The sequence below is a fragment of the Benincasa hispida genome, chromosome 6 (genome assembly GCF_027475165.1).
Source record: "Benincasa hispida cultivar pf3 chromosome 6, pf3_genome.v1.1, whole genome shotgun sequence".
Classification (NCBI taxonomy): Eukaryota; Viridiplantae; Streptophyta; class Magnoliopsida; order Cucurbitales; family Cucurbitaceae; genus Benincasa; species Benincasa hispida.
Window position 1 is genome coordinate 13560983 of NC_143483.1, and position 25545 is coordinate 13586527.

A 25545-nucleotide genomic window follows, 5' to 3' on the forward strand; every position below is an offset into this window, starting at 1 on the left:
GCATATAAGAAAGGAACAAACGTTTACAACTAAGTGTAAGAATATAAGAATGCATATCAAGTTATTTGAATTGGAAAAAAATCAATTTGAAACAACTCATATTTTTACACCAAATTTCTCAACAACCAAATATGACCAAGGACTTCAAAAAGCTAACAACAAAAATGAATAAATAGAAAAAACTTCTATAAAGAAATAACATCTCCCATTGAGAAACCTTTTGAATGGATCAAACAAATAAACCAATTTGAAATACAAAAATGATAAACAAAATCTTCATCTCTATAAATTTGGTAATACTCATGTTCTCTCTCTCACCAAGTTTCTTCAAAATTTTGATCCAAATTCTTACCATATTTCACTTTGTGTGCATTAAAGCCCAAATTGTATTAACTTCCACTCCATTATTAATGCACAATCTTGTTAAAATATCCAAGTCATAAAAGTCTTCTGGTCGTTTCATTGTTTTTCTTTTATCTTTGCTACAAACAATCCATATAATTTGATCAAAGATGGTAGTTTTAGAAATTCGAGAACGGAAGAAAGAGATTAAGCTAGTGTTGAAGAAGAGAGGAAAAATGTAAACATGTTAAGTCATAGATTGAGAGGAACAGTAAAAAGTAAGTGATGGGATCTAAACGAACGGTTTCTATTCCTATATTAATATATCTCTTTCTTTGTTGAAAAGATAGGAGTATTCATATTTTGTAATAATCAGATTTAATTACTATGCCCTAACAAAACCCCTAAGACTTGTTTTAAGCCACATGAAGAAAAATCCATAAGGTTTAAAGTTCATGTTAATCCAAGATTAAGGTTAACACAAATTACAAAGGAAATACTAATAAGGATAAGACAATGAAAATAAATTAAAATAACTAACATATGAAGGGAAAAAAACCAGAAACAAAGATCAGAGTTGAAGTTAAAATCTTAGATTCATCAGCTAACACCAAAAAATAGAATCAAAATGTTCATACAAACAATTCATGTTCAACAATGGCCTTAAAATTCTTCTTCTTCCTCTCTCAAAAAGATGAAGAATTGAAGTTTCAGTAAGAAAACGATGGCCATGATTAGCATAATTTAGTGAAGAACAAGAAGAAGCTCACTAAAATTCTCTTCTTTTGTATCGTCGACGCCTTTAAAGCTTTAAGGTCCACTGGTCCACGCTCTCTTCTCTGACCCACCTTTAAACCTCGATCTCTGTTCTTCTCTTTTTCATTACCGAATGTTTGTAAAGCAATCCCAATTTGCTGTATTGTCGATCCCCCATTAGTTTCCCGCCGACAGATGAAAGGGTTTCGTTGAATTTCATCTTCTTCTCGGTTTCGTAATCGATTGAAGGGGGAGATTCATTCATAGTGGCAGACCCAGAAAAATGGGTGGTGTTACTTCGTCCATGGCAGCGAAATTAGCCTTCTTCCCGCCGAATCCGCCTTCTTACAAACTTGTTACCGATGAATATACGGGTCTCTTGCTTCTTAGCCCTTTTCCTCATCGTGAAAACGTTGAGATTCTTAAGTTGCCCACTCGTCGTGGTACTGAGATTGTTGCTGTCTTCATTCGTTACCCTATGGCGACCTCGACTTTGCTATATTCTCATGGAAACGCTGCTGATCTGGGTCAGATGTACGAGCTTTTCATTGAATTAAGCATTCATCTTCGTGTTAATCTCATGGGGTATTGCTCTGTTCTCTTCTTATTTTGGTACTTTCCTTTGCCTGGTCAATTTCTGCATTTGTGTCATCTGAATTGCTTAAAAACGTCTTGCTGTTTCCTTAATTTCGGCAGATTTCTTTAGGAACTCGAAACTTAACTGTGATTGTGTTGTGTCTGATAGCAAGTTTAGGATTGCCGATTTTAATGAGTTTAATAGTCATTCCATTCTTACGTGATCAACCAAACGATTGATTACTTAGAATTTAGCTCTTGAATTGAATTGGTGAAGAAAATCTTATCTGATTCATAGACTGATAATTCCTCGATTGAATAAGGGTTTTGTTTGAGCGGATGTCTATGACGCTATCATCAGCATTTCTCATGAAATATTAAGAGCTAATGAATCCTTATTGGCATCAAGCTTTCCATTTCTAGATTGCTCGACTGTAAATCTCATTTCTGGTGCATAATCAATTAATCTTCACTATAGGTGAGAATATGCAGCAGTATCTTACATTGCAGCTATGACACAGAAAAGAAAACACGACGACTTGTTGTTTGCTCGTAATACTCTAGGAATAATAGTTCTTTCCAGGGTCCAGGCTTTCCCTTCTCATCAGAAATCATAGGTGGGATTTCAACTTTTGATTTTGGACATTCTGCATACATATTTACGCCTGAATTGGTTTGCGAGATTTGTGATCATTCCCCTATCATAATCAATACTTACGGTGCTTCAATTGCTCATGTATGAAATGGTTGATTACTTCAGAAAAGAAAAAGTTCTAGAATCCTAATAAGTTTTGCAATATGTGCAGGTATGACTATTCAGGGTATGGCCAATCATCGGGAAAGGTGTGTTTGGACATAAGAGATTTAGATTGAATTGAGATTGTTTGTGATGTTAGTATGGATTCTAATCCAAAGATTCAATGGCTCTTCTACATTGCAGCCAACTGAGCAGAATACATATGCAGATATTGAAGCTGTGTACAAGTGTCTTGAAGAAAGTTATGGTATTAAGCAGGAAGATATCATTCTATATGGTCAATCAGTTGGAAGTGGCCCCACTTTGGATCTTGCAGCTCGGCTGCCTCTCTTAAGAGCTGTAATTCTTCATAGTCCAATACTTTCTGGTTTAAGAGTCATGTATCCAGTCAAGCGTTCGTATTGGTTCGACATTTATAAGGTGAAATAAGCCCTTTTTTTTCAACTGTGATCTCATTGTGTAGTGTGTACACCTATTTATTTGTGTATTATTATTATATGCATCATTCACATGCTAATGTTTTCTGTTTTCTTTTTTGCAGAACATTGACAAAATTCCCTTGGTTGATTGCCCTATTCTTATCATCCACGTAAGAATACCCTGTTACATATTTCCCTAGTCATCTTACCTTATACCAGTAAATTATATCAATACAAATTAGTTGTTTCATACGTTTAATTCACTTGGGAAAGTTGAGCTATTTTACATCTAGTTAGAACATTTTCTCTTGTTTCCTTTAGCTTATGGCTTGTTTTAAAAACTATTTTCAAAATATTGCAATATTTGTGTATACGTATTATGATAAACTAATGTGTTTGTACATATTGAAATCGTCGTTCATAAATCCATGACTTCTAAAGAAACCAGACTTTTCTGTGTTCGTTTATGAGAACGAGGAAAATCAGATAAAGAAAATTCTAAAAAAAATATAATTGTCCAATCATGTTTCACTCAACTATGTTCTAAATACTAAAAAAAATGCTTGGAAACTAGTTACAAAACAAATCCATCTTTTTCCCACTCCTAAGTCTTACCCTTGTCACCTTGCACCTAATATAACATAGAAAATATATATAATTTTTTAATGAAATAAATTACTACTGTTTTTTAATTGGTCATTTTTATCTCTCTTACCAGGGAACTTCAGATGATGTGGTTGATTGCTCACATGGTAAGCAACTCTGGGAACTATGCAAAGAAAAGTATGAACCACTGTGGATCAAAGGAGGAAACCATTGTGATCTGGAGCTCTATCCTGAGTATATCAAGCACCTGAAAAAGTTCATATCAACGGTGGAGAAATCCCCGTCCCAAAGGTACAGTTCTAGGAAGAGCACAGACCAGATTGAGATACCTCGAAGGAGTGTAGAGTTTTTCGAAGTTTCGAGGAAGAGCACAGATAGGCGAGAGAAACCAAGGCAAAGCACTGATAGGCCTGAAAAAATGAAGAACCAATATGGTAGTACAGATAAATTAGAAAAAGTGAGATTGTCGGTCGACCATAAAGAAAGGTCACGTAGGAGTGTTGATTGTCATGAGAAGTCAAGAAAAAGTGTCGATCACCAGTTGGAACGAGCAAGAAAGAGTGTCGATCGACTTGACAGAATACACACTGGATAATTGATGGGTATAGCAAAGTTGTTTCAAGTAACGGGAATGGGATTTGTAAGAATTTCACAAGCTTTTTTTTTCTTTTTCTTTTTCTTTTTCCGTTTCTATGTATAATTTATGATCCTTCAGATGTGTAGTTTACCTTTTGGAAGTTTTAAATTAACAATGTGAAATGAGAAAAAGGATCAGTACCAAATATTGAATGGTCCAACTAAGTATTAGAGCTTTGTTACATTGAGTGTTGTAACTAGTTTTGGTCTGATTAGGATCTAATTGAATATAGCTTCAAAGAAGAGGTGGAAAATGAATATGAATAGTAATTCAGATCATCTAAAATGGATCTTTGTAGTTATTTAGAAGAACTAATCCTTGTACAACTCAAAACAGATAATATCGAACAGTCCTTGTATTCTAACTATGACCTTGGTTTCTCAGAAAGGAAGTTTGATACGGCATATAACATCAATTTCCATTAAGAGAGAAACTTACAGATTTGGATTTTATGATATGTTTCTATATAACAGCCTAGAGTTACACAACACTAACCAATCTTATCTTCCAAATAGGAGATACGTTTGAAACATTTGAAACTGTTAAAAGTGACAAGTTTTGAGAATCTCAGCTGCCTCAGGAAACAACTTCAATCTCTCACATGCTGCAACCAACTTGCCAATCGTGGTAAGATAAAGCAAATTTGAGTCTGACATTGACCAACTTTCTCAATTTCTTTCTTCATTATACAAAAACGATGCCACTACCTTCATGAACACACAACCATCTGGAATAGGTGAGCCAGTCTTGTTAAAATTACTGAGCATGGCCATCAATAACAGAGAAGTTGGGTTTGCGCTCGCTATATTCGACGATGGCTGATGGTGAAAGACGTCCAATACAGATCTCGTGGACTGATGCAAACAATGGAAACAGCTCCAGCCACCCACGGTGGTTCAAAACCTCATACATCTCCTTTGCAGTGGACACACCCTTTAAAATGTAGCATTAGCTGTTAGGAGATAGTACAAGAACTTTACATGATACTGTAAGTGTAACTAGAATGTTTATTTTGACATGCCTGTGCCATTAGGTTTTAGGATGTACATAATCATATGGAAGTTGGCTTTTCTAGTTCTAACACTCGTTTTTATGAGATCTGATGCATTAGCGCTGGTATGATCACATCTAAGTCCTAATATTTGTTTGAAATGGATCCTACAAATTTGTTTAGCAAGAAACAAACAAGCATGCTACTTCCCTTTTCCTCCTATCACATCTACATTAATGTGCAGAATCAGCCATGCTTTTAGTCAATAATGTCATTGTGAAATAATAACCTGCAATTTTTGGCCCTGCAGCATCTCTGCTTCAAGTTCATCAAAAGACCTAAATAAGAGAAGGCAAAATCATATACAACGATGTTGACACATGGCATCCATATTTGAAAATACAAGTTTCAGAGTAGCAATATTGACCTTTTTCCTCCATTCATGGCAAAAGCTGCTGCCACCTTCCTGTTTCTTCCTCCCACTGCCATATACACGAGTTCTACTGAGTGAGACAGATAGAGAAAAAAGAGTGAAGGAAGAAGAACAAAAAGAATGAAGAATTTATCCTTACGACACGTTGTAATCAGATCGGCTACTCCACAACTCTCAAAGAAAGTACTGTCCTTGACAGACGAAAACAGAAGCTTCGAAATCATCCTCATCTCCCTCAGACCAATTCTCATTATTGCAGCCTAGCCAATCAAATGAAAATAGTCAAAGATATAATGAACATGTAACTATGTAAGTTACCTTTCTAATTTATTTAGAACTAATTTTGTACCTTTGTGTTATTTCCCATCTCCAAACCATCAACAAAACCTGTCATACAAAATTTCTAAATGATGATGCTCACTATAAACAGAAAAAGTGAAGCCAAATGATAAAGGTTTATGATTAACCTGCTGCTAATGCCACAACATTTTTAAGGGTTCCACACATTTCAACTCCTTCAACATCTTGGACCTTTCAATATTTCACAATTAGAAGGGTAACAAGAAAGCCTATCACTGCTAAAATTAAAATACAGCTTCTATATGATTCCATTACTCCCAATAAAATGAGGTGCACTTTTTCTTTCAATATTAACGTTTTGATCCATAAACTTTCATTTTTACTCTCTAAACTTCTCCTTAAAAACCATTTCAGTTCTCGTAATTTTTTCTAATAAAATTTGACATAGGCATACTTTTCTTTATACGTCTAATTAATGGATATCTAAACACAAGTATTCGAAGTCAAGTATAGCAAGCTATAAGTCAGGGAAAGAGATTTGGGTTCTTGTAAAATGATTAAAAAAAAAATAATCTTAAAGACAAATGGTTTTTATGAACAGTTTAGAGACTAAAACATAAATTTTAGAAGGGGAAAGATTAAACAGAATATTTGGATGTTTAATGACCAAAATAAAATAAATACAAAAGTTGAACCAAAATAGGAATAAAAACAAGTTTTATACATAATTTCTGAGTGATATATTAGCAATGAACAGTATCAAATTCTTCATAATTGAGATTAGCAGAGTTTGCTTAATAATATACTTGAGGTCACGAACTGTACTTACAGGTGTAACAACAAAATAAGGAGTGCTGAAAAGTTGAACCCATTTTTCAGCTCTCTCTCTCATGTTCTCCCTGTATCCCACTGTTGCTTCACTAAATTTCTCTACAGCAATCTGCATGTAGTGTACAGTTCAACAATCATAAAATAAAACAGAACAAAGTATGTCTGAAAATTTTTAAATCAAGCGAAGTTGGGACAAGTTTTTAGTTTTCTGTTCTAGTGAAAATTATAGTTGTTTACCAACAGTTTTATTTGGTCCAAGCTATCTTCAAGAGTATTTTTGAAATTCTGACCAAAATTTGAAATCTAAAAACACAATTCCCAAATACTTGTGTCTGCTATAGTACTTTTAAAAAAAAGAAAGAAAACAGAACTAATCGCAATTTTCAAAAGTAGAAACTTAGAAAACAAAATTGTTATCACAGATTTAAAATTTGTATGAGCACCTCGTTTGCTATGTTCGCCCCCATAAGAACACAACAATTGATCCCTAGTTCCTGGGAGATGAGAGAAGAAATCATGCATGGACCTTCCTTCTTCACCTCCATTCCTTTAATAAGGGAAATAGCTTCCACATCTCCCCTTATCTTTCCAACCAGTCTCTTGCATATCCCCTCCACAAATTGATGGGGAGTCACAAACACCAACATATTAGCATCCTTCACTGAGATTTCAACCCATTAGAATCCCAACAATTCATGACAGATTCACCATGTTAACTCAGAAATATTTGAATGAAATCAACAAATTCAGAAGAAATTGTATTGAATACCTGCATTTTCAAGGTCTGGATCTGCAATAACATTCTTACCAAGCTTTATACCAGGGAGATACTTAACATTCTCCTGTTAATAAAGATCCAAAAATCACTAATCTAAAACGCTCTAAATCTCCTAAAATGGAAAAGGGGTCTTAATAAATCAACAGAAATATTACATTGTTGCGATTGATAACATCAGTTAACTTCTCACCAGTAGACAGAGTCTCCTCATACACCCACATTCTAACCTCATCTGGAATCCAACAGAGGGAGGCAAAAAAAAGAAAAACCCAACACTCAAAAACGGAAAAAACTCATAATACAAAAAGGGGGAAATCGAAATCCAGCAGCAACAACAAAACAAATCCAGATTTCAGAAGAAGTTGAAGAAAATAGTAAAATACCATGGAAAGAGCTGAGCCTAGCGGCATTAGAGGCAATGAGTTTGGCTGCCACACTGCCCCAATTGCCACTTCCAACGACGGTAACTTTGAATTTGAGAGAAACCCCATCATCGGAGAAATGGGAATGGGGCCTAACAGAACCCCCATTGATAGAACGCTGTAAAGGTTCGATTCCGGGGGCCATGGAAGAAGATGGAGAGAGAGAATGGAGAAAATAGGAAGAAGAGGTGGAGAGAATTACAAGGGAGAAAGAAGAAATAGAATATAAAGAGAAATTTGGAGATTGAAAAGGCTCAAAGGGGCGGAGTTGCCATACACGTTTCGTGAGAAACAAAGCGCATCTGTGCATTATGTTAAATCTGGCGATCCACTCTATGCTCTGTTCTACACGACCCAAATCAGATTTTTTTTTTTTTTTCCTTTTTTACACATTTTATATCTCGATTATTCAGAGCTTAAAAACCATAGTCACTGTATTAAAGCTAAAAGGTAAAGAATTATCAAAGATATGATATTATTTTGATTGGAAAACTAAAAATAGTAAGCTTCTTCATGGGCATGGAAATGGGTATCTCCAAATTCGATGAAGATACCCAAAACCCAACTCAAATCTGGCGCCAATTTTCTGATGCTGGAATTTTGATACTTTTCCCATTTGATTTACAGATTTTCTTCTAGAAATGGTATGATTACAAACTTAATTGTTGGTAATGAGTATTAGAAAGGGGTCATCATTTCTCAAACAATCGACTTTAGTTCGAGTCATATTCGTCCAATAGTAATTCAAAGATAAATTACAAAAACCGTAATATTTATAATTATACCTCAAAATATTCAATTATTAAAAATTGAGTTTTTAAATTTATACCAGGGATAACATTAGACCTAATCGTAGAAATTGTAACAATTGTATACGATTGAGAGCTCAATTTTTATCAATTAGAAATCTAATTTCTATAATTAATATAAGTTTGAGGGTCCAATATTAACACTGATAGAAATTCGAGGGTCTAATTTTTACAATTGAAAATTTTAAAATATAATTGTAACTACCTACATACTTCAAGGGTGGTTTTTATAATTTGTCATAATTTTTAAAGTTTCAAACTACTTAATGCTTGCTCATTGATGTTATAGTTAGTTAATATGAGTGACTAATTTCATACCCGATCATTTTGATTTTTTTTTTTTTTCAAGTTCAACATTAGGTAGGATGATTTGAATCTTTTGGATGTGTTTATTGAGTTATGTTCATTTGAGTCATCTTGGTCTTTGTCTTTGTAATTTAATGGTTGATCCAATTTTGATCCATTCTAAAATAAAGAAAATTAAAAAAAAATGTTAAAAAACGCAAACGAAATTAGAATAATAGATGAGGTAAGTGGAATAAAAATTAAGATAAAAATAATAATAATAAAAATGATGAAATGTAATTTAACCTATAAATAGGATTGTTGGGAAAATGATCCTTTTCTTTTTATATCTTATGCTTTTTCTAATTGTTGTTGTTATTAGGATTGTTTTCAAATAAAGAAAAATGAGTCAATTTATTTATAAATATAGTAAAATATCCACTAATAGAAATCTATTATGGTCTATCATGGATAGACGGTAACATTTTGCAATATTCGAAAATATTTTCAGCAGTTTTACCATTTAAGACAATTACCCTTCTTCTTCTTATTATTATTAGATTAAAAATAATTTTGACTTAAACTTTTGCACTTGTTTTGTTTGTGTATCTATTCTTTCAAGTGATTTGTTTTACTTTGAACCTTGTATGGGGACTTATTTTAATTTGTATCACTTTGATCATGCATTGTATTTTTGAAAAGAAAATCTTGTGTGACATGGTAGCATGCTCACATATATTGTATTTTTATGTCATGTGAATCAAATCTGATATCAATAGATCACTTAAAATGTTTGTTTGACTACTATAGCATACATATTTAGTGACAAAAACTACAATGAGAATTTATGAACTTTGAATCAAAATAGTTGAAATATAAAACTGAGACTTTGAACATACCATAGCATACAAATTTAGTGACAAACACAAGGATGAGTATTTATGAACCTCAAAACAAGATATTGAAAATATAAAGCACAAACTTTGAGCTTTTTGTTATTTTGTAATCAAGTTATATGACAGATTTTTTAAACAAATGACAAACTATCAGATACTCTCCAAATGCACATATTTCACAAATTTGCATTTCATATCACTCTATCATTTTGCTCTACAGGATTGTTGGACTCATAATTTTATACTTGTAATCAACGATATCATATTGTAATCATTTGAGTTAAAACTCAGATATAATAAAATTAAAATCTTAATATATTTATATAATTTGTTTTTTTGAACTACATGTAAGAATAAGTTATATATATAATATAAGTCAAAGTGAACTTGATTTAGTGGTATTGACATGATCTCTGTATTTAGAGATCGAAGGTTCGATCGAAAAATTGGGATAAGAAATCTCATGAATAAACATAAATTCAACTTCTATCTTGCATCACATCAGTTTAACTTAGAAGTCAAATAGTTAAAGGGGACTTAGTTCATCGATAATTGGTATAACATTTCTCTCAAGAATATTTTAGGTGAATATCATGTAAATTGTAACCCTTCTTTAGTGATATGACCAATGAGCCAATAAGGGATACCATTGTTAATTTTGGATAGAATTTGGTGAAAGAACAGATATGTATCATTATCCTTAGTGGGTCTTTGTCAATAAACACATGCCCTTATTCCACTTGGCATTGCCAATAAGGATGAAAGAAACAAGAGCAAAAAGATTTAATGAGAAGGGACCTTAAAAATATGCTTTTTATAGATTTATTTATCTTATCCACAAAAATGTTTTTCAAGAGCTACAAACCTCTAAGTATTATGGCAGTGAGAATTGGGCAAATTTCCCTTTTTTTTCTTTATTTCTTCTTTTGCTAAGAACATGGGTAAAAGTTGAGTCACTGGAAACGCGGATAATAACGTTAAGTGTGATAGTCATTTTATTTTTAGATTTAGGTTTTTGAAAATTAATTAGACTTTTTCTCACGTTTTAAGGTTTCTAATATTTGAAATCTTAATTAAATTCTAAAAAAAGAGCGCATAAGTTTTCTTAAAAAAACTACGAGTTTTAGTTTTCAAAACTTAGTTTGAATTTTGAGAACATTCCTAAAAGTATAGAACAAAATAAAAAAACAAACAAATCAAAGTAGTGTCTATATTAGCTTATTTTTCAAACTTTTCTAGACTTACGCTTTGAAATACATTATTCCTTGGCCTCGCCTCGTTTGGTAGTCATTTTTTAATAGCAAAATATCACAGTCTATCTAAATAGATCGTGACAAACAACTATCTGTATCTATCATGACACAGGTATATACAAATAGTAGTTCATCGTTGTCTATATTTTGTTATTAATTGTAAATATTTTTAATAATTTTATCATGTCTATAGACTTAATTTTCAAAAACAAAAAATAAAAAAACCATATAATTATCGATCCGCCTTAATAATTAAATTTAAATCCTTATGCACCATTCATCAATTTCTGCGCCAAATATTTTATTTTATTTTATTGTGCGGATGCTAAAGAAAAATGAGTTAAAGCTTCAAAGTAATGACAATTTCACAACAAAACAAATATATATTAGTAACTAGACTAATTTTTATGTTGTTACAGTTAAACCGTAATTTATGCTACAAGACAAAATGAAACATGGAATGCTGTTTTCACACAGACAAAGTTAACCTATTAATGAAGGTATTTTTTTTTTTTTTTGGAACAAATAATGAAGGTAATTTAAAAGAGAAGCTAAATCTTGTTTTATTTTCTTCAACATGAGCTTAGAAGTATTATACAATAAGTTTATCTATTGTAAATGGGTATTGGATCCAAAGCAACAAAAATGGGAATGTCTATATTGCAATAAAATCATCGATCATAATCTATCGAACCGCTCAAGGCAATGATCTCTCTAAAATTTATGCAATCCAACACTTGGGAAGAAAACCTGTTGTTCTTTTTGGCACAGCACCATTAAATTAGGAGCAGTGACTGCTTTGTTCTTTGCAGATGAATGACCATAATCCAAGTTTTAAGGAGCTCTATCAAATGGCTGTGTATCATTATAACAAACATCCCAGACAGCTTCCATAGCATCTTTTGCAGCAGCTTCTGAGCAGTAAGGATTAGCAATCACTGATTTCATCACTCTTCTTCTCACACATTCCTTCAGAATTTTTTATAAAAAAGAAGAGTCAATGGAAATCTATCAAAAAGAGCTCAACAGAATGTACTTCATCTAATGTTCATGGATGAAGAATAAAAGAAAAATGAGAGAGCAGGGGAAAAGGGTATTAATATTGTTGGAAGAAAGAACAAGAAATGCTGATTTGAATCTCATCACACATCTACGCATGGTTAAGTCAATGGTGCATCGCCCTTGTTCCTAAATATAACCGAGACGACTTACAATAGCTCCCCCCAATTGCACCCCCTAATTTCAGGGTTGTATAAACCTAGATTCTTCCAAATATGAGCCAGTAAGGAAACAACAGAAATGAACCTGATACACATGGCTTCAAGATAAGTCTTCCTAAAAAGTCCTGCTAATATTATGTTTCTTTCATGAAGAACTTCTGTTCTCTATCAATGAAATTGTTTCCTATCCAAAAAAGGACTTTTGTTCCCACTGCTCATATTTAAGCTCGTTTAGCCGAGGGCCAAGCGAAAAGAGAATACTTGAGCATAAAAATATTTATTGTCAGCAGAAATTCCGAGCCAAAGGTTAAAAGATAAGAATGGCCGAAATATTTGTAGAATTATATTCATTGCCAAGATCAGATTCAAGTTAGCATGACTGTACACATAGATTTTAAGTTTTATCATGAGAAAAGTTCTTTAATGAAACACAAGAACTTGAGGAATGTAACTATGTAACGTATCTATCAACAGAGTGCAAGAAATTATCTCATGTCAAGCCTCAAAAAGTACCCAAAAAAAAAAAAAAATACAACTTTCAAGTGATTCATTGTTTATTGGTCCTTGATCCACCGAGAATACATTTATAACAACTCTAAGCATACTTCATGGATGTTGTTCACCTATTTAAGCAAGGGGCTATGAACAGTGTCAAAGAACTCAAATTTGAAATATCACGGGCTAAAAACTAATGCTCACTTTTAGATGCCAACAAGAAGTAAAGACTATTATATTCTTTACAAAAAGGAAGTGACAGAAAACCTTACTTGCTCATGGCCCCGCAATTTCATGAATCCTCGCAGTAGTTCTCGTTTATAGTGGCAATCACCACTTAGATGTCCAGCACGAATCTAAATTCCAAACATATATATTAGAAAAACTCCAAAACAAAAATAAGATGCCAAAACAAAAGAATGTAAACCTTTGGAAAATGAAACTCAACCTGGGAAACAAAATGGCTAATTCAATATGCATACCTCACTGCAAGCATGATGAGCACAATTAGCCCAATCCAAGTTTGCCGCACGACAATCATCAAAAGCATGAATAAGCTCATGTATTACTACTTGGTTCACCTCATCTTGAATGTTCATGTGATTACTACACACCATTATCTACAAGCAAAAAAAAAAAAAAAAACAGGGCACAACAAAGAAATCAGTCTTCAATAAATTCTTCTTTTCCATTCCTTTTCTAACACTGAAAATTTTGTTAATTCATTCTCAGTGACAATGTAATAATCCAAATATTCATTTAAAACCATACGCAGAAACAAAGAAAGGAAAGTAAAATGAGAGTTACCCCTTCACCACGAACATACCCACCACTGATCTGTTTATCGCAATGAACAGCCTTAATAAACCTATCCCCAATCCCACATCCAGATTTCTCCAAATGCTCCATCAAGAATTTCACCATCGGAGCTGAGATACGCAGAAATAGATTCAGTGACCCATGAGAAAACGATAGGGAGTTGTAATTTTCAAATTCTCAGCAAATAAACGAAGTCGTAAAACCCTAAACCCTAAAAACTTGTGGGGGGTCCCAAATTTTGAGGAGACGAATGAACAGGAAACAATTTAGTTGTAATTCATACTTCGGAAACTTCTTCTGATCATATCCTCGCATTCCTCCTTAGTCCGGCCACCGTTGACGGCAGAATACGAGCGATTTGATCCAGGTTCCGGGGTGGATTCTTCGGCCATGTTTTAGTCTCTAGTTTCAATTTCTCGGCGGTCGCCCCCAGCAGCCTATCTACGAGTGGGTAATGGATTTCGGTTCAGAATCCGGGTCGAACATTGATTCGGATTTATCCCTGATCCGAACCGAACTAAACCGGCAAAACTTTGGGTTTTTTATGTTTGTACTTTTTATAAACTTTTTTTTTTATGAAAAATATATGATTTTGAAACTATTTATTAAAATAAATTGGTTGAATGAGGAATTTCGATAAATCACAAGTTTTCATGTCATCAATGAAAATCCGAACCTATTAGAAAAATTATAAGTTGGATCAAGCCAAGTAAATAAAACCACTTGGGTCCAAGTCTAGCACAATTCAAGCCCATGAAAGAAATTTGAACCAAAGGAAAGAGTGAGCTCAAACCCAACTTTAGCCCAAGCCCAAAATCAAATGGGCCTAAGCCCATGCAAAGTAGGATTGACAAAAATCCCCATGGGTCCTCGTCCCGATCAGGGTGGGGAATCCCCAATTTGACCGGGGATGGGAATCAAATCGGGGATCCTAATCAGGTCCCTGATCGGAGATGGGGCGGGATCCCCACCCCGTCCCCGTCCTCGCCTCCGATTAATTTTTTTATTTTTTAATTTATATATATACACACATACATACATACATACATATAAAATGGGAATGGGTCCCCATGAGGGCCCGTTTCCCCGATGGGGATGAGGGAAAATACCCCCGGGGACGGAGATGGGGAGTCCCCTCGCCCTGTCCCAACCCCGTTGCCAATCCTAATGCAAAGCCCATGAAGAACCTCTATAAATAAAGGCTTTATCCCTTCCTTCTGGGGAGAAGAAGAAGGGGAGGTTGGAATAACTGAATACCAAAGCTCTCTTAAGATCTAAAGTTTCAACGATTGAAGCCCTGAAGATCTGAACAATATAACAAAGCTCTAAAGACCTTAAGAATATAACTCTATGCAAGCTCTAAAGATTTGAAGATTACAACTCCCTGCAAGCTCTAGAGATCTGAAGAATACAATTTCTCCCAAGCTCTAAAGATCGAAAGAATAAAACTCCTTTGGAGTTCCTAAAGTCATAAGCTCCAAAGGCCGATCTAAGCATATCTACAAGTTAATGATCAACCCTCATAAGCTCCAAAGGCCATCTAAGCAGATCAACAAGCCAGAGATAGACCCAAACTAATCAACAAGGTCGATCCTCCAAGAAGATCAACAAACCCAAAGGCCAATCCTCTAAGACGATCAACAAGCTAGAGACCGATCCAAATTATCAAACAAGATAAAAAAAAACCTAAAAGGTTGGTACTCCAAGAAGATCAACAAGCCCAAAGGTCGATCATTCAAGAAGATCAACAAATACAAAAATTATTTTTTTTTTTTTTTAGATAAAGCATCAAAGGATTATGTATTAGAGATTGTATTCACTATATTAAGAAAATGAATATACATAGTTTGAATTCCACAAATTAAATTTCTCTATATATCTCGTATGAACAATATCCAATAACGAAAAAAAAAAAACTATTTACTAAAATATTGTAGGTTTAAATAGTTGGATGGACGATGTGCTCACATACGCCCATATACCAATAGACTATGTTTTTTTTTATTTGTAAAATTTTGATAAAATATTAGAAAAAGAGCAATCTCACATCCAGAAGATGGAAGAAAATTATGAACTTGGTTTTTAAAATACAATTTTTTTTTTGAAAAAATAATCTTTAGATCTTTCTCATGGCCTCATAATTTCACGAAATTGTCAGTTAAGAATATATTTTCTATTATAAATATAAATATATGAAAAAAAAATCATTAATTGTGATATTCTTAAAAATGGATTCTAAAATTACCATATTTAGTCCTCCAGTTATGGAGTAAGTGAGATTGGTTTTTGAATTTTTAAATAGTATCTTTTAAGTCTCGTTTGGTAATCAAGATCCCGTTTGGTAACCATTAGATTTTTTTTTTATTTTTTTTTTTGAAAATTAAGCTTTTTTCATCCACATTTCTTACAATAATTTACACTTTCTTAAGTATAATGGTTGAATTCTTAGCCAAATTTAAAAAACAAAAGCAACTTTTTGGAAACTACTTTTTTTAGTTCTCAAAATTTGGCTTGCTTTTTTAAACCAAAGGTGAAAAATAGATAACAAATGAATAAATTTAGATGTGGAAGTAATGTCTATAGGCTTAATTTTAAAAAAAATAAATAAAAAACAAAATGGCTACCAAACAGAGTCTTAGTTTTTGAAAATTAAGAATAATTCATTCACATTTCTTACAATGATTTGTATCCTTCGATGGTTAAATTTTTAGCCAATTTTCAAAAACAAAAATAACTTTTTAAAATATATTTTTTTCCTCAAAATTTAACTTAGTTTTTTAAATCATTGGTAAAAAGTAGATAACAAATGAAGAAATTTGGATGTGAAAAGAGTGTCATATGCTTAATTTTCAAAAACAAAAACAAAAAACAAAATTGTTACCGATGGGACTTTAGTTATTACCTGCTTAGGTTACTCCGTTTATTGTGCCGCCTAAACTACTTCCAACAAAAATTTGCCATGCGGCAATTTTTTTTAAATGCTCATTTTATTATGTATTAAAAGAGTTGTGCATGGAGTTTAGATGCAACTTAATATTTTATTTTTTTTATATATAAAAGGAGCATGAGATTAGATTCGCTAAAAAATAATTTTGAAAAATTCTCTCTCATCTTTCTTCTCATTTTCTCCCCTCCCTGTCCTTCCTCCACCCTCCTTCATTCTTCTTGTTCCTCTCTCCATCTCTCTTATTCTATTTTAAATTATCTTTACTTATATTTTTATGGATAAATTCATCACTCTCACTAATCGGTATGTAAGTTTTTTTCTTGATAAAAACTTACTCTATAGTTTTGTGATAATTATATTTGAAATGATGTGAATTGAGTCAGGTAATAATTATGTTTTAGGCTAATTTCTTATTGATAATTAAAAATGGATTGATCTTTTTATGTCGATGACGAATATGTTTAAGTTAATATTTAACTAATTTGATATATATATATATGTGTGTGTAGGACTGAACTAGAATTTGTGTATCTGCATCGGCAATCTTTCTAGAAAAGTATATTTTGGAGACTAAATCAAACATGTTAATAGCAATATTCAAATCTTATTGGAAATCTTATTTTATTGTAGTGGATATTAAAGATTTTATAAACATCTTTTAATATAGTACGAAATTTTATTCATATTTGTTTAATTTCATGATTTGTATATAGAGTTGCACTATAAGTGTTTTCTATCAGGGATAATGTTTAAAAACCGTCTAAAATGAATAATAATAATTTATTAAATATTGTTAAAATTTGTAGCGAAACGTAAAACATCACAAGATTATTGCGTCGAAAAAAGAAACATCGCATAATGCAACGAACAATAAAGTGTCACAACATGCGACATCCTGATCAACATTGCATATTGCGATTTTTTATGTTTCATCGCAACAAAAATGTGACGTTCTAAGGATTCATCGCATGTTGCGACGTTTTTTAATAAAATATCGCTAAAACAGGGACTAAGTTTTAGTGACGAATGCCTGCGATGAAATATTTTTGTTGTAAATCTTTTTTGTGACGAAAAAAGAGATGTAGTGATGAATTATTTTCGTTGCTAAAATCCAGATTTTTTGTAGTGATTGTAAATTAATACACACAAGATCCTCACATCGTGATTTCTGAGGTACGTTTAGTGCGGAAAAGAGAAGATAGAAAAAACTTCAACAGTTTAATGCTCCTAAAAATTGGAAAAGAAAAAAGAAAAAATAGATATTAAAAGAACAGACAAAGGAAATAGCAGGAGAGATCCACTGCATTGCACGAACACTCTAGTGCTTTGTCACATTAAGATTAATGTGCTTAAAAAAAAACAGTACAAGAAAAAGAGAAAAATGCACAAAATTTGGGGGATTAGCATAATTAATTTAATCCAAAGATAAAATAGTAAATAAATTAAAATAAACCAAACAAAATAACATAAAAATGACAATGAGCGTAAATAAGAAAACCATGGATATCCAACAATCATAGTTATAATCGACAAAAGAGTATGATATACAGTTTATCAATACTCTAATTGACTGGAAAAGAAGACAATGTATGATTAACCATAAAACCATTTTTATAAAAGTTTCTATTCGATTTTGAAAGCTAAAACGAGAAGATAGAATATGAACAACTCGCATGTTGAAAAGCAGAGAAGCTAAGAAAGAGTGAAGAGTGTGGTGTATTGAGAGTCACTTGAGGAGGTGGTGGAAGAGAAGGAGGGGATGAAGCCGATGAGGAGATGGGGGAGTTTGGAAAAGACGAAAAAAGTAAGAAGAAAATAAAAGGAAAAAGAGTAAGTAATTTCATGATTTTAAAAACAAGAATAAGGTAATGGTGGAAGGGAAGTGTATATATAGAAAGAGGAGAAAGGAAACCAGCTCCTCCATGGGAAAGGAAAAACGGAAAAAAAAAAAATTAGAGTCCTACATGTTGAGGTGAAGATGGTGTTGGGATTGGTATCCTAATTCTCCTGGAGTCTCGTAGTTTGTAATATATAGAATAAAATAAGAGTTATTTTATCTGGCATTTACTCATATCCAATCAACAAAACTCCATGGTTATTGTATGTAAACTTAAGTATGTATATGAGATATACAAGTGGATCATGCCTTAAGTGATAACCTAAATAGGTCTGTAGTATAAGGATTAAGGTGGGACACCTGATCCTAGTGACACTACGGATACGACCCGCTTTATAGAGGTTTGCAAGTGTTGTGAACTACTACAGATATGGTAGATTCTGACCGTTCATGTGGAAACATGCGAGCGGGGGTGTCCTATATAAAGAGTTTGTATAAGACTGGACCACGAGATGATTTGTCTCTGTATATAACGCCGTTGCTACTGGAGACTTACATCTCACCTAAACGACCATAGGTGACATGATCTCAATCCTGAGTGTTTTGGGAACTCTTGCCTTTGAGGATGGTCCTTTGATTAGTATGGGTGAGAGTGGCCAGATTGCCGACTCAACATGTCTACCTTTTTGGGATTTGTCTGATTTGAGAGCTGGGAACTCAGTTACATGGAATTCACTCCTTCCCCAAAGCAGGAGTAAGTAGATAGATTGCTCCCTTAAGGGTTGATTTCAGGTCTTGAACATAGTGGCCACAACTTCTCTTTGAAAGAGAGGACTCAGTCATATTAGGACTAGGGGTGTTCAGAACCCGATGACCCGAAAAAACCGATCAACCCAACCCAACTCATGCGGTTTGGGTTGGATTGAGTTCAAATAAATGAAAATTTTATGGGTTAGGTTGGTTCATGGGTTCACCTAATATAACCCAAACCAACTCGAATTATTATCAACTTTACAAAATATATTTTTATTACATATAACACAATTATTTTTATATATATTGATTTTAATTTTATTCAATTCCAATATTTTTTGTATAGTTTATTCTTCAACAACTCTTAAAAGTAGTTTTTTTTGTACTTTAGAAAAAAAATTTCACTATATAAATTGAAATTGAGTTGTTAATCTTAATTCAATATATGAAAATAATTAAATTAGATTTTTACATATTTACATTTTACTTCTTTTTAGAACAAAATTTTAAATAAATGACCCGATTAACCTGAACCAACTCAACTCAAATATTTCATGGTTGTTTGGGTTGTTGAAAAAATTTACAATTCGAATAATTGGGTTGGGTCTAAAAAGTCTTTCAACCCAACCTAACCCATGATCACCCCTAAGTAGGACTATGACTTATGTTCATTAGAGGAATCAGTAGTACTTAAGGAGTTAGATGTAACTACAGGGGCATAACGATTATTGGCCTGGCTATTTTTACAAGCGATCTGTGAAGGGTTATCGCACCGTTGATTGGTTGATATGGACACACAATATATCTGTAGTAAGGAGAATTCAGCTGTCTTTCTTTAATGAAGTGTCTGGCAGTTAACGGATGATGGATCCCATGACAAAATAGTTTAGAGCCAGTTATTCACGTACCATTGGAGCTTTGAGCTACAGGTCCATAAGGCTCCATTGGTAGCTCAATGGATTCAAGTTGAGAATCAATTCTTGGTGTTGATTTGAAATGTTCAAATTGACAAGTGGTAATTTGATTGTATATGATATAATCGGTGTGGTGTATGAGATACATCAAGTGGAGGATTAAGGTAAATGAGAATTACATTAAGTACCATGAAATAGAAAAAGAACTATGGTTTATATGTTTCATGAGATGAAATCTTAAAACTATAAGTTATAAATATAATATGGTAAGTTGGTTATCATATATATTTATAATAATATTAATTATTGGATAATTATATCTTTTTCTCTAATAACCAATTGAGTGAGAGGTTATTGGTGGTTTCATGGTAACCGTGAGACAAAAGAAAACTATTTTCCTAAATTTAGTAGTTGATGATTGAGATTTTCCATTCTCGAAAAGACTCACGGTGGCTGTCAAGTGAATGAGATTCACTAAACGATAGCTGACGAAGAGACTAGACGATCGTGGAGTGACACTACATGATAGTTCACTCAGCTAGTCGATAGTTAAACGATCGCGAAGCTTCTTCTAAACGATTGGGCATCGTCTATACGGACTTGTTATCTCCCACTTGCTCAATCATTTACACGAGTCCACACAGAGTCCACATTTTTGGATTCTCACACCGAGAATATCAAGGTAGCCATTGCGGTGGTGTCGTACTCAACTCGACATAGTCGAGTTTTTTGGAAGTCGTTCGTTGTGTTCGTGATCTTGGAGATCGTTGTGTTCGTAGTTGCTATGATCGTGCTATGTTGTGGTCGTAGTGTTCGAGCGTTCAGGATTGCAATTTTGCTGACTGTTCGAGCATTCGTGATCGAGAGTGTTTGAAGATGAGTCTTCGAAGGTATGTGAATTCTTCCCTTGATCTTATGTAAAGCATGTTTTCATTTCTTGATTGTAATTGTTAATGTTCTTATACGAATGAAATTTTGAACGATCATTCCACTTCTCATGAAAATCCTCATGTCCGATTTCCTTTAGATGGTGGGTAGGGAGGAGCAAGGAATGATAGTATCGAAAATGTGCTATATTTCTCTTCTTAATTTGGGGTCGTTGGTTTATTTAATGAGCTTAATTGATGATTTTACAGGTCCTAGGTGTCTAATAGGTAAGACGAGGTGTTTGGTGCGAAAAGGTGCTATAACAATCGAAATTAGAGCTCAAATGAATCGAGTGAGAAAGAAGGCTGAATAATTATGAAGCTGTCACTGAGGAGCATCGGGTAGCAGCGCAACGACACCGTGCTCGACGCATTTTCTAAAGAGCTCCAAATTTGTGATCGCTAGGTAGTACCAGGGTGTTGTCCTATGGCACCACGACACTACAGATTTGTCCGCGTAGGCAGTACAGAGCATCGCGGTGCCTGCGAAGACCCACCTCTATGCCCTATGCGACAAGGGCGCCATGGCGCTTCGCATCTGCTATGTATAAAATTTTTCCCGATTTGTTAGGGAGCACACGTCATTTTTCCTCTTCTAGATCTATTTTCTTCTCCTTTCCACTGTGAACACTGGTTTTTAGCCATTTTAGTCATTTTGAAGTTTGATTCTTGTATTTGAGGATGATTAGAGGCGAAGGTAACTCTTCTAGCTTGGGTTTGATAGTTTTCCATTTCTTAGGTCATTTATGGGACTTGTTCTTCATTTACATTGTTTAAACTCTCTTGTTTAAGGACTTGTACTTTGAACCTTCTGATTATGAATGATATCTTCATGTATTAATTGACAATCAATGCTTATTGGTGCTATTTTATGCTTAGATGTATCCTTGATTAAGATAATAAATCATAGAAAACAAAAGATTAGATTAACTTGCTTAATCGTGAAGTCGATCATTCCAAGTATTACTTTAATCGATCTTGAGGTAGAATACATTGAATGGGTTAATTAGATGGTGGAAATTAATTCGTTCATCCTAGTAATTTTCCTAAAGCTTAATGTGATTGGTTAATTTGTTTAGAACATGTTCGTTTTCTATGCATCTTGATTAATTAGGTACGTAGGACAATTGATTAGGATACTAATTAATTTGGCTAGGATCAAGCAAAGCATGTTTGATCTAGAGTGAGCAATTAATCTAATTGGGAAAATACAACATCTAACCCAAGCTAGATCTTCTCACTATTGAATTTCACAGAATCTCTCTCTCTTTTATTCTCGTTTTATTTTCATGCGAATTTATTTTCATTGCAAAATTCCAAACAACCAACCAACCCTTCCCCCATTCGATTACTATACTATAAGCTGTCGAATTAAAAAATCGTTGTGGTTCCTCATGGATTCGACTCTGTACTTCACTTTATTACCTATTTTAGAGTTAGGCACAAAATTTTATTTGATTTGGGTCGGAATGATTTACGAACACCCTTTGGGTGACGATCAAATTGACGTTGTTGCCGGGGAGCCAATCAATTTCTTTATTAAAAGGCTTATAGTTTTCTTGCTTGTTAATCTTTTTTTCTCTTTTGGTGCATGACCGATCCTCCCGAGGGATCCGTTGTTATACTTTGTAGAGATATATTGGGAGGAGATGAGAATTAGAAGAGAAAAAATAGAGCAAGTCGCGCAAGAAAATCATATCTATGTAGAAGACACACTGGAAGAAGAGTTTGAATAAGAAAAGAGAAGAAGAACTACCAATAGCTAAATGGGGGAAGATGGTTAGAAAGCTTGTTGCTCCTGCCACTATGCAGCGACCATTATGCATCATGTACCCCGATACGATAAATATGTTTGAATTAAAATATGAGTTGATTCACCTACTTCTCTCTTTTTATGGCCTTGCAGGTGAGGACCCGCATAAATATCTCAAGGAGTTCCACCTTGTGTGTGACAGGATGAGGCCAAATAGAATGACCCAAGTGCAATTGAACATGAGGGCATTTTCTTTTTATTGAAGGTAAATGTGAAGGATTGGTTGTATATTTTGCCGCCTAGGAGTATCTCATCTTGGGAAGAGATGCAGAAACAGTTTCTGGATAAGTTCTTTCTAGCCTCTCATGCTACGAGCATTCAGAAAGAGGTCTACAGTATCGTGCAATTTGATGGGGAGACACTACACGAGTATTGGGAGCGCTTCAAGAGAATATGCATGAGATTCCCCCGTCATCAGATCTCGGACCAGTTGCTGATACAATACTTCTATGAGAGACTGTTGCAGAATGACAAAAGCAACATAGATGCTACAACAGGAGGAGCCTTGGATAACAAAACTCCTACTGAAGCAATAAAGCTCATAACAACCATGGTAGGTAACTCATAAAAATTTGGAACCCACACTTCCGTGAGCATGAAGTCTGCATCAGAGGTAAGAAAACTTAAGAGTCAAATATCTAATCTGGTTGATATCGTGAAATAGATGGCCTGAGATAGAAACAAACCCACTCGAGTATACCAAGTGTGCTCCATGCCTAGCCATACATCCGACGTGTGCCCACACGTCCAGCAAGGGTCGATCATAAAGTGAATGCTACTGGAGGATTCCAAAATAGGCAAAAAGACCCCTGTAGTCAAACATACAATTCGGGGTGGCGTGATAGCCCAAATTTCAAGTGGGGTGGACACAACGAGCATGCTCAACCAAACAAAGAGACTTCGTTAAGTTCAAGCATGTCGATGGAAGATATTGTTAAGAGTTTAGTTGATATCTCTTTAAAGTTTCAACAGCAACTAAAAATACTCTCGACATCTTAGGAACTCAAGTATTTCAACTTACCACTTTGGTGAGCAAGTTGGAGAGGCAGTCAAGGAAGCTTTCTTCCTAATCTAAACCTAATATGTGCAATTTCAGCACAATTAAGATGATGAGCTATAATGAAGTCTCTTATACTTTTGCCTTTGAACCAGTGAATGAGCCGAAAGAGCTTGAGAAAGAGGAAGAAAATGAATAAATAGTTGTCAGATTGACCATTATATGAGGGGTACGTTTTGATCCTGTAGTGAATCCTAACACTTATGTTCCTGTTGCCCCCTTCCCTAGCAAATTAGCTGTTGCTAAGGGAGTTTCACATAAGGATGAAGTGCAAGTGGTCAAGTCTTCTGAGAGCAATGAAATCCTTATTGCAAGGGGCAAGAGGTCGTGGGTTAAGATTGAAGATAAGCCTAAGAGTGAAGAAAGCCCAGTCATCTACTTAGGTAACTTACTAGCTAAATGTGACGATCCAGATACCTTTTCCTTACTATGTTTAATAGGTAAGATGAAATTTAAGCATGTGATGCTAGACTCAATACAAAAAAATACATCTATTGTAATAAATTTTTTTGTTGCGGTTTAGCGAATGTTGCAAAGGTTTATACAATAGCAATGACTTTTAGCAACATATAACCAAACTTCTATTGTTTATGTGTATTACAACAGTATGTTCACGACAGTTATTAAATTGTTGTGATATATATGCAATTGCAGCAGTTCACTAACAACGTATTTATAAATTGTTGGAAACATGTCTATTGCAATACTTAAGTGGCAACATCTTTACTATATGTTGCAATAGAGTCAATTACAACAATTACATCGCAACATTTCTTTTTAAAATCGTCAAAATGAGAAAACCTTTGTAGGTATGTTTTTAAAACAAAATACGAGAAGATAGGGGGTTAGTAGAAGTATCGAGATATTCTAACTAGGTTGTTTAAATTGTTGCAGCAATGTAGTCGTAGGTATTGAAATTGCTAAGTTGTTTAAATTGTTGTAAATCAATATGTATTTGTAGCAACTGCATAGCAACATGTATATTAAATTACAGGTTTAGCTCTGAAACATTCAGATTTTGTATTATATAGGTTTCTCAACTTTAAAAAGTTTATAATACGTCCATAAACATTCACTTTTGTGTCTATTAGATTTATAAACATTAAAAAGTATCTAATAAGTACCTAATTTTGATTTTGTTACAGTTATACTTATCAATCACTATATCTATTTGTTAAGTATTTTCAATCATCCCTTTCTATTAAAGTTGTAACTAACCTCATAGTTCGTATGTAATTGTAAAAAACCAATTTTTCTTTAATAACTTCACAAATCTATTAGACACTGTTTAATGAGAAATTTTGGAACAATCACAAATTGCCACGTCATTCATGAAGAAATTCCAAATCATCAAATTTGGGACCAATTAGGAGTTGACATGTGTCCCAAATTGAAGTTGAAGACAAATTCCGACGACACCACGTGGTTTCATCATGACCGTTGAATCAGATAAGATTAATTTGACCCCATTTGATATTATTATTTGGGTTAAAGTCTAACTAAGTCCAAAATGGGCTGATTTTGATCCAAATGTCAAATCAAGCCCAAATCCAACTAATTGGGCCCAAAGGCTAGATCCATAGACCAACCAAACCCAAACCCATGAGGCCCACTAGAGAACTCTATAAATAAATAGTACTCCTCATTCGTGGTGTCAGCAACTCTACAAGGAA

General features: G+C 33.8%; 3 protein-coding genes across 3 annotated transcripts; 1 reads left to right on the forward strand and 2 right to left on the reverse strand.

Moving 5' to 3' along the window:
• Positions 1-690: 690 nt before the first annotated feature.
• On the forward strand, positions 691-4274 carry LOC120079751 (alpha/beta-Hydrolases superfamily protein). Its single transcript, XM_039034116.2, has 5 exons — positions 691-1683; positions 2481-2517; positions 2615-2851; positions 2973-3020; positions 3569-4274. The coding sequence occupies exons 1-5, from the start codon at positions 1382-1384 to the stop codon at positions 4049-4051; spliced, it is 1107 nt and encodes a 368-aa protein (XP_038890044.1). The 5' UTR covers positions 691-1381; the 3' UTR covers positions 4052-4274.
• A 211-nt stretch (positions 4275-4485) lies between these two features.
• On the reverse strand, positions 4486-8582 carry GPDHP (NAD-dependent glycerol-3-phosphate dehydrogenase family protein). Its single transcript, XM_039034114.2, has 11 exons — positions 7810-8582; positions 7582-7658; positions 7418-7490; positions 7092-7309; positions 6647-6757; positions 5985-6048; positions 5867-5904; positions 5657-5777; positions 5512-5566; positions 5374-5422; positions 4486-5026 (listed from the first exon to the last, which is right to left on the reverse strand). Exons 1-11 carry the CDS (start codon positions 8156-8158, stop codon positions 4850-4852), a joined length of 1332 nt encoding a protein of 443 aa, XP_038890042.2. The 5' UTR covers positions 8159-8582; the 3' UTR covers positions 4486-4849.
• A 3047-nt stretch (positions 8583-11629) lies between these two features.
• LOC120080059 (Ku70-binding family protein) lies at positions 11630-14117 on the reverse strand. Its single transcript, XM_039034613.2, has 5 exons — positions 13909-14117; positions 13614-13735; positions 13289-13426; positions 13079-13162; positions 11630-12060 (listed from the first exon to the last, which is right to left on the reverse strand). Exons 1-5 carry the CDS (start codon positions 14015-14017, stop codon positions 11926-11928), a joined length of 588 nt encoding a protein of 195 aa, XP_038890541.1. The 5' UTR covers positions 14018-14117; the 3' UTR covers positions 11630-11925.
• Between the last annotated feature and the right edge of the window lie 11428 nt (positions 14118-25545).

Bases quoted from the DNA above. Each gene is read 5' to 3' on its own strand.
- LOC120080059 (XM_039034613.2), bottom strand. From the start codon at position 14,017: ATGGCCGAAGAATCCACCCCGGAACCTGGATCAAATCGCTCGTATTCT. The intron at 13,736-13,908 runs GTATGAATTACA...TGCGTATCTCAG, and splicing joins GATCAGAAGAAGTTTCCGAA to CTCCGATGGTGAAATTCTTG. The intron at 13,163-13,288 runs GTATGCATATTG...TTTGGAATTTAG, and splicing joins CTCATCATGCTTGCAGTGAG to ATTCGTGCTGGACATCTAAG.
- LOC120079751 (XM_039034116.2), top strand. From the start codon at position 1,382: ATGGGTGGTGTTACTTCGTCCATGGCAGCGAAATTAGCCTTCTTCCCG. The intron at 1,684-2,480 runs GTATTGCTCTGT...CAATATGTGCAG, and splicing joins CTTCGTGTTAATCTCATGGG to GTATGACTATTCAGGGTATG. The intron at 3,021-3,568 runs GTAAGAATACCC...CTCTCTTACCAG, and splicing joins GCCCTATTCTTATCATCCAC to GGAACTTCAGATGATGTGGT.
- GPDHP (XM_039034114.2), bottom strand. From the start codon at position 8,158: ATGCACAGATGCGCTTTGTTTCTCACGAAACGTGTATGGCAACTCCGC. The intron at 7,310-7,417 runs GTATTCAATACA...TTGAAATCTCAG, and splicing joins TCCAGACCTTGAAAATGCAG to TGAAGGATGCTAATATGTTG. The intron at 5,027-5,373 runs GTTATTATTTCA...TACATTTTAAAG, and splicing joins TGCAGGGCCAAAAATTGCAG to GGTGTGTCCACTGCAAAGGA.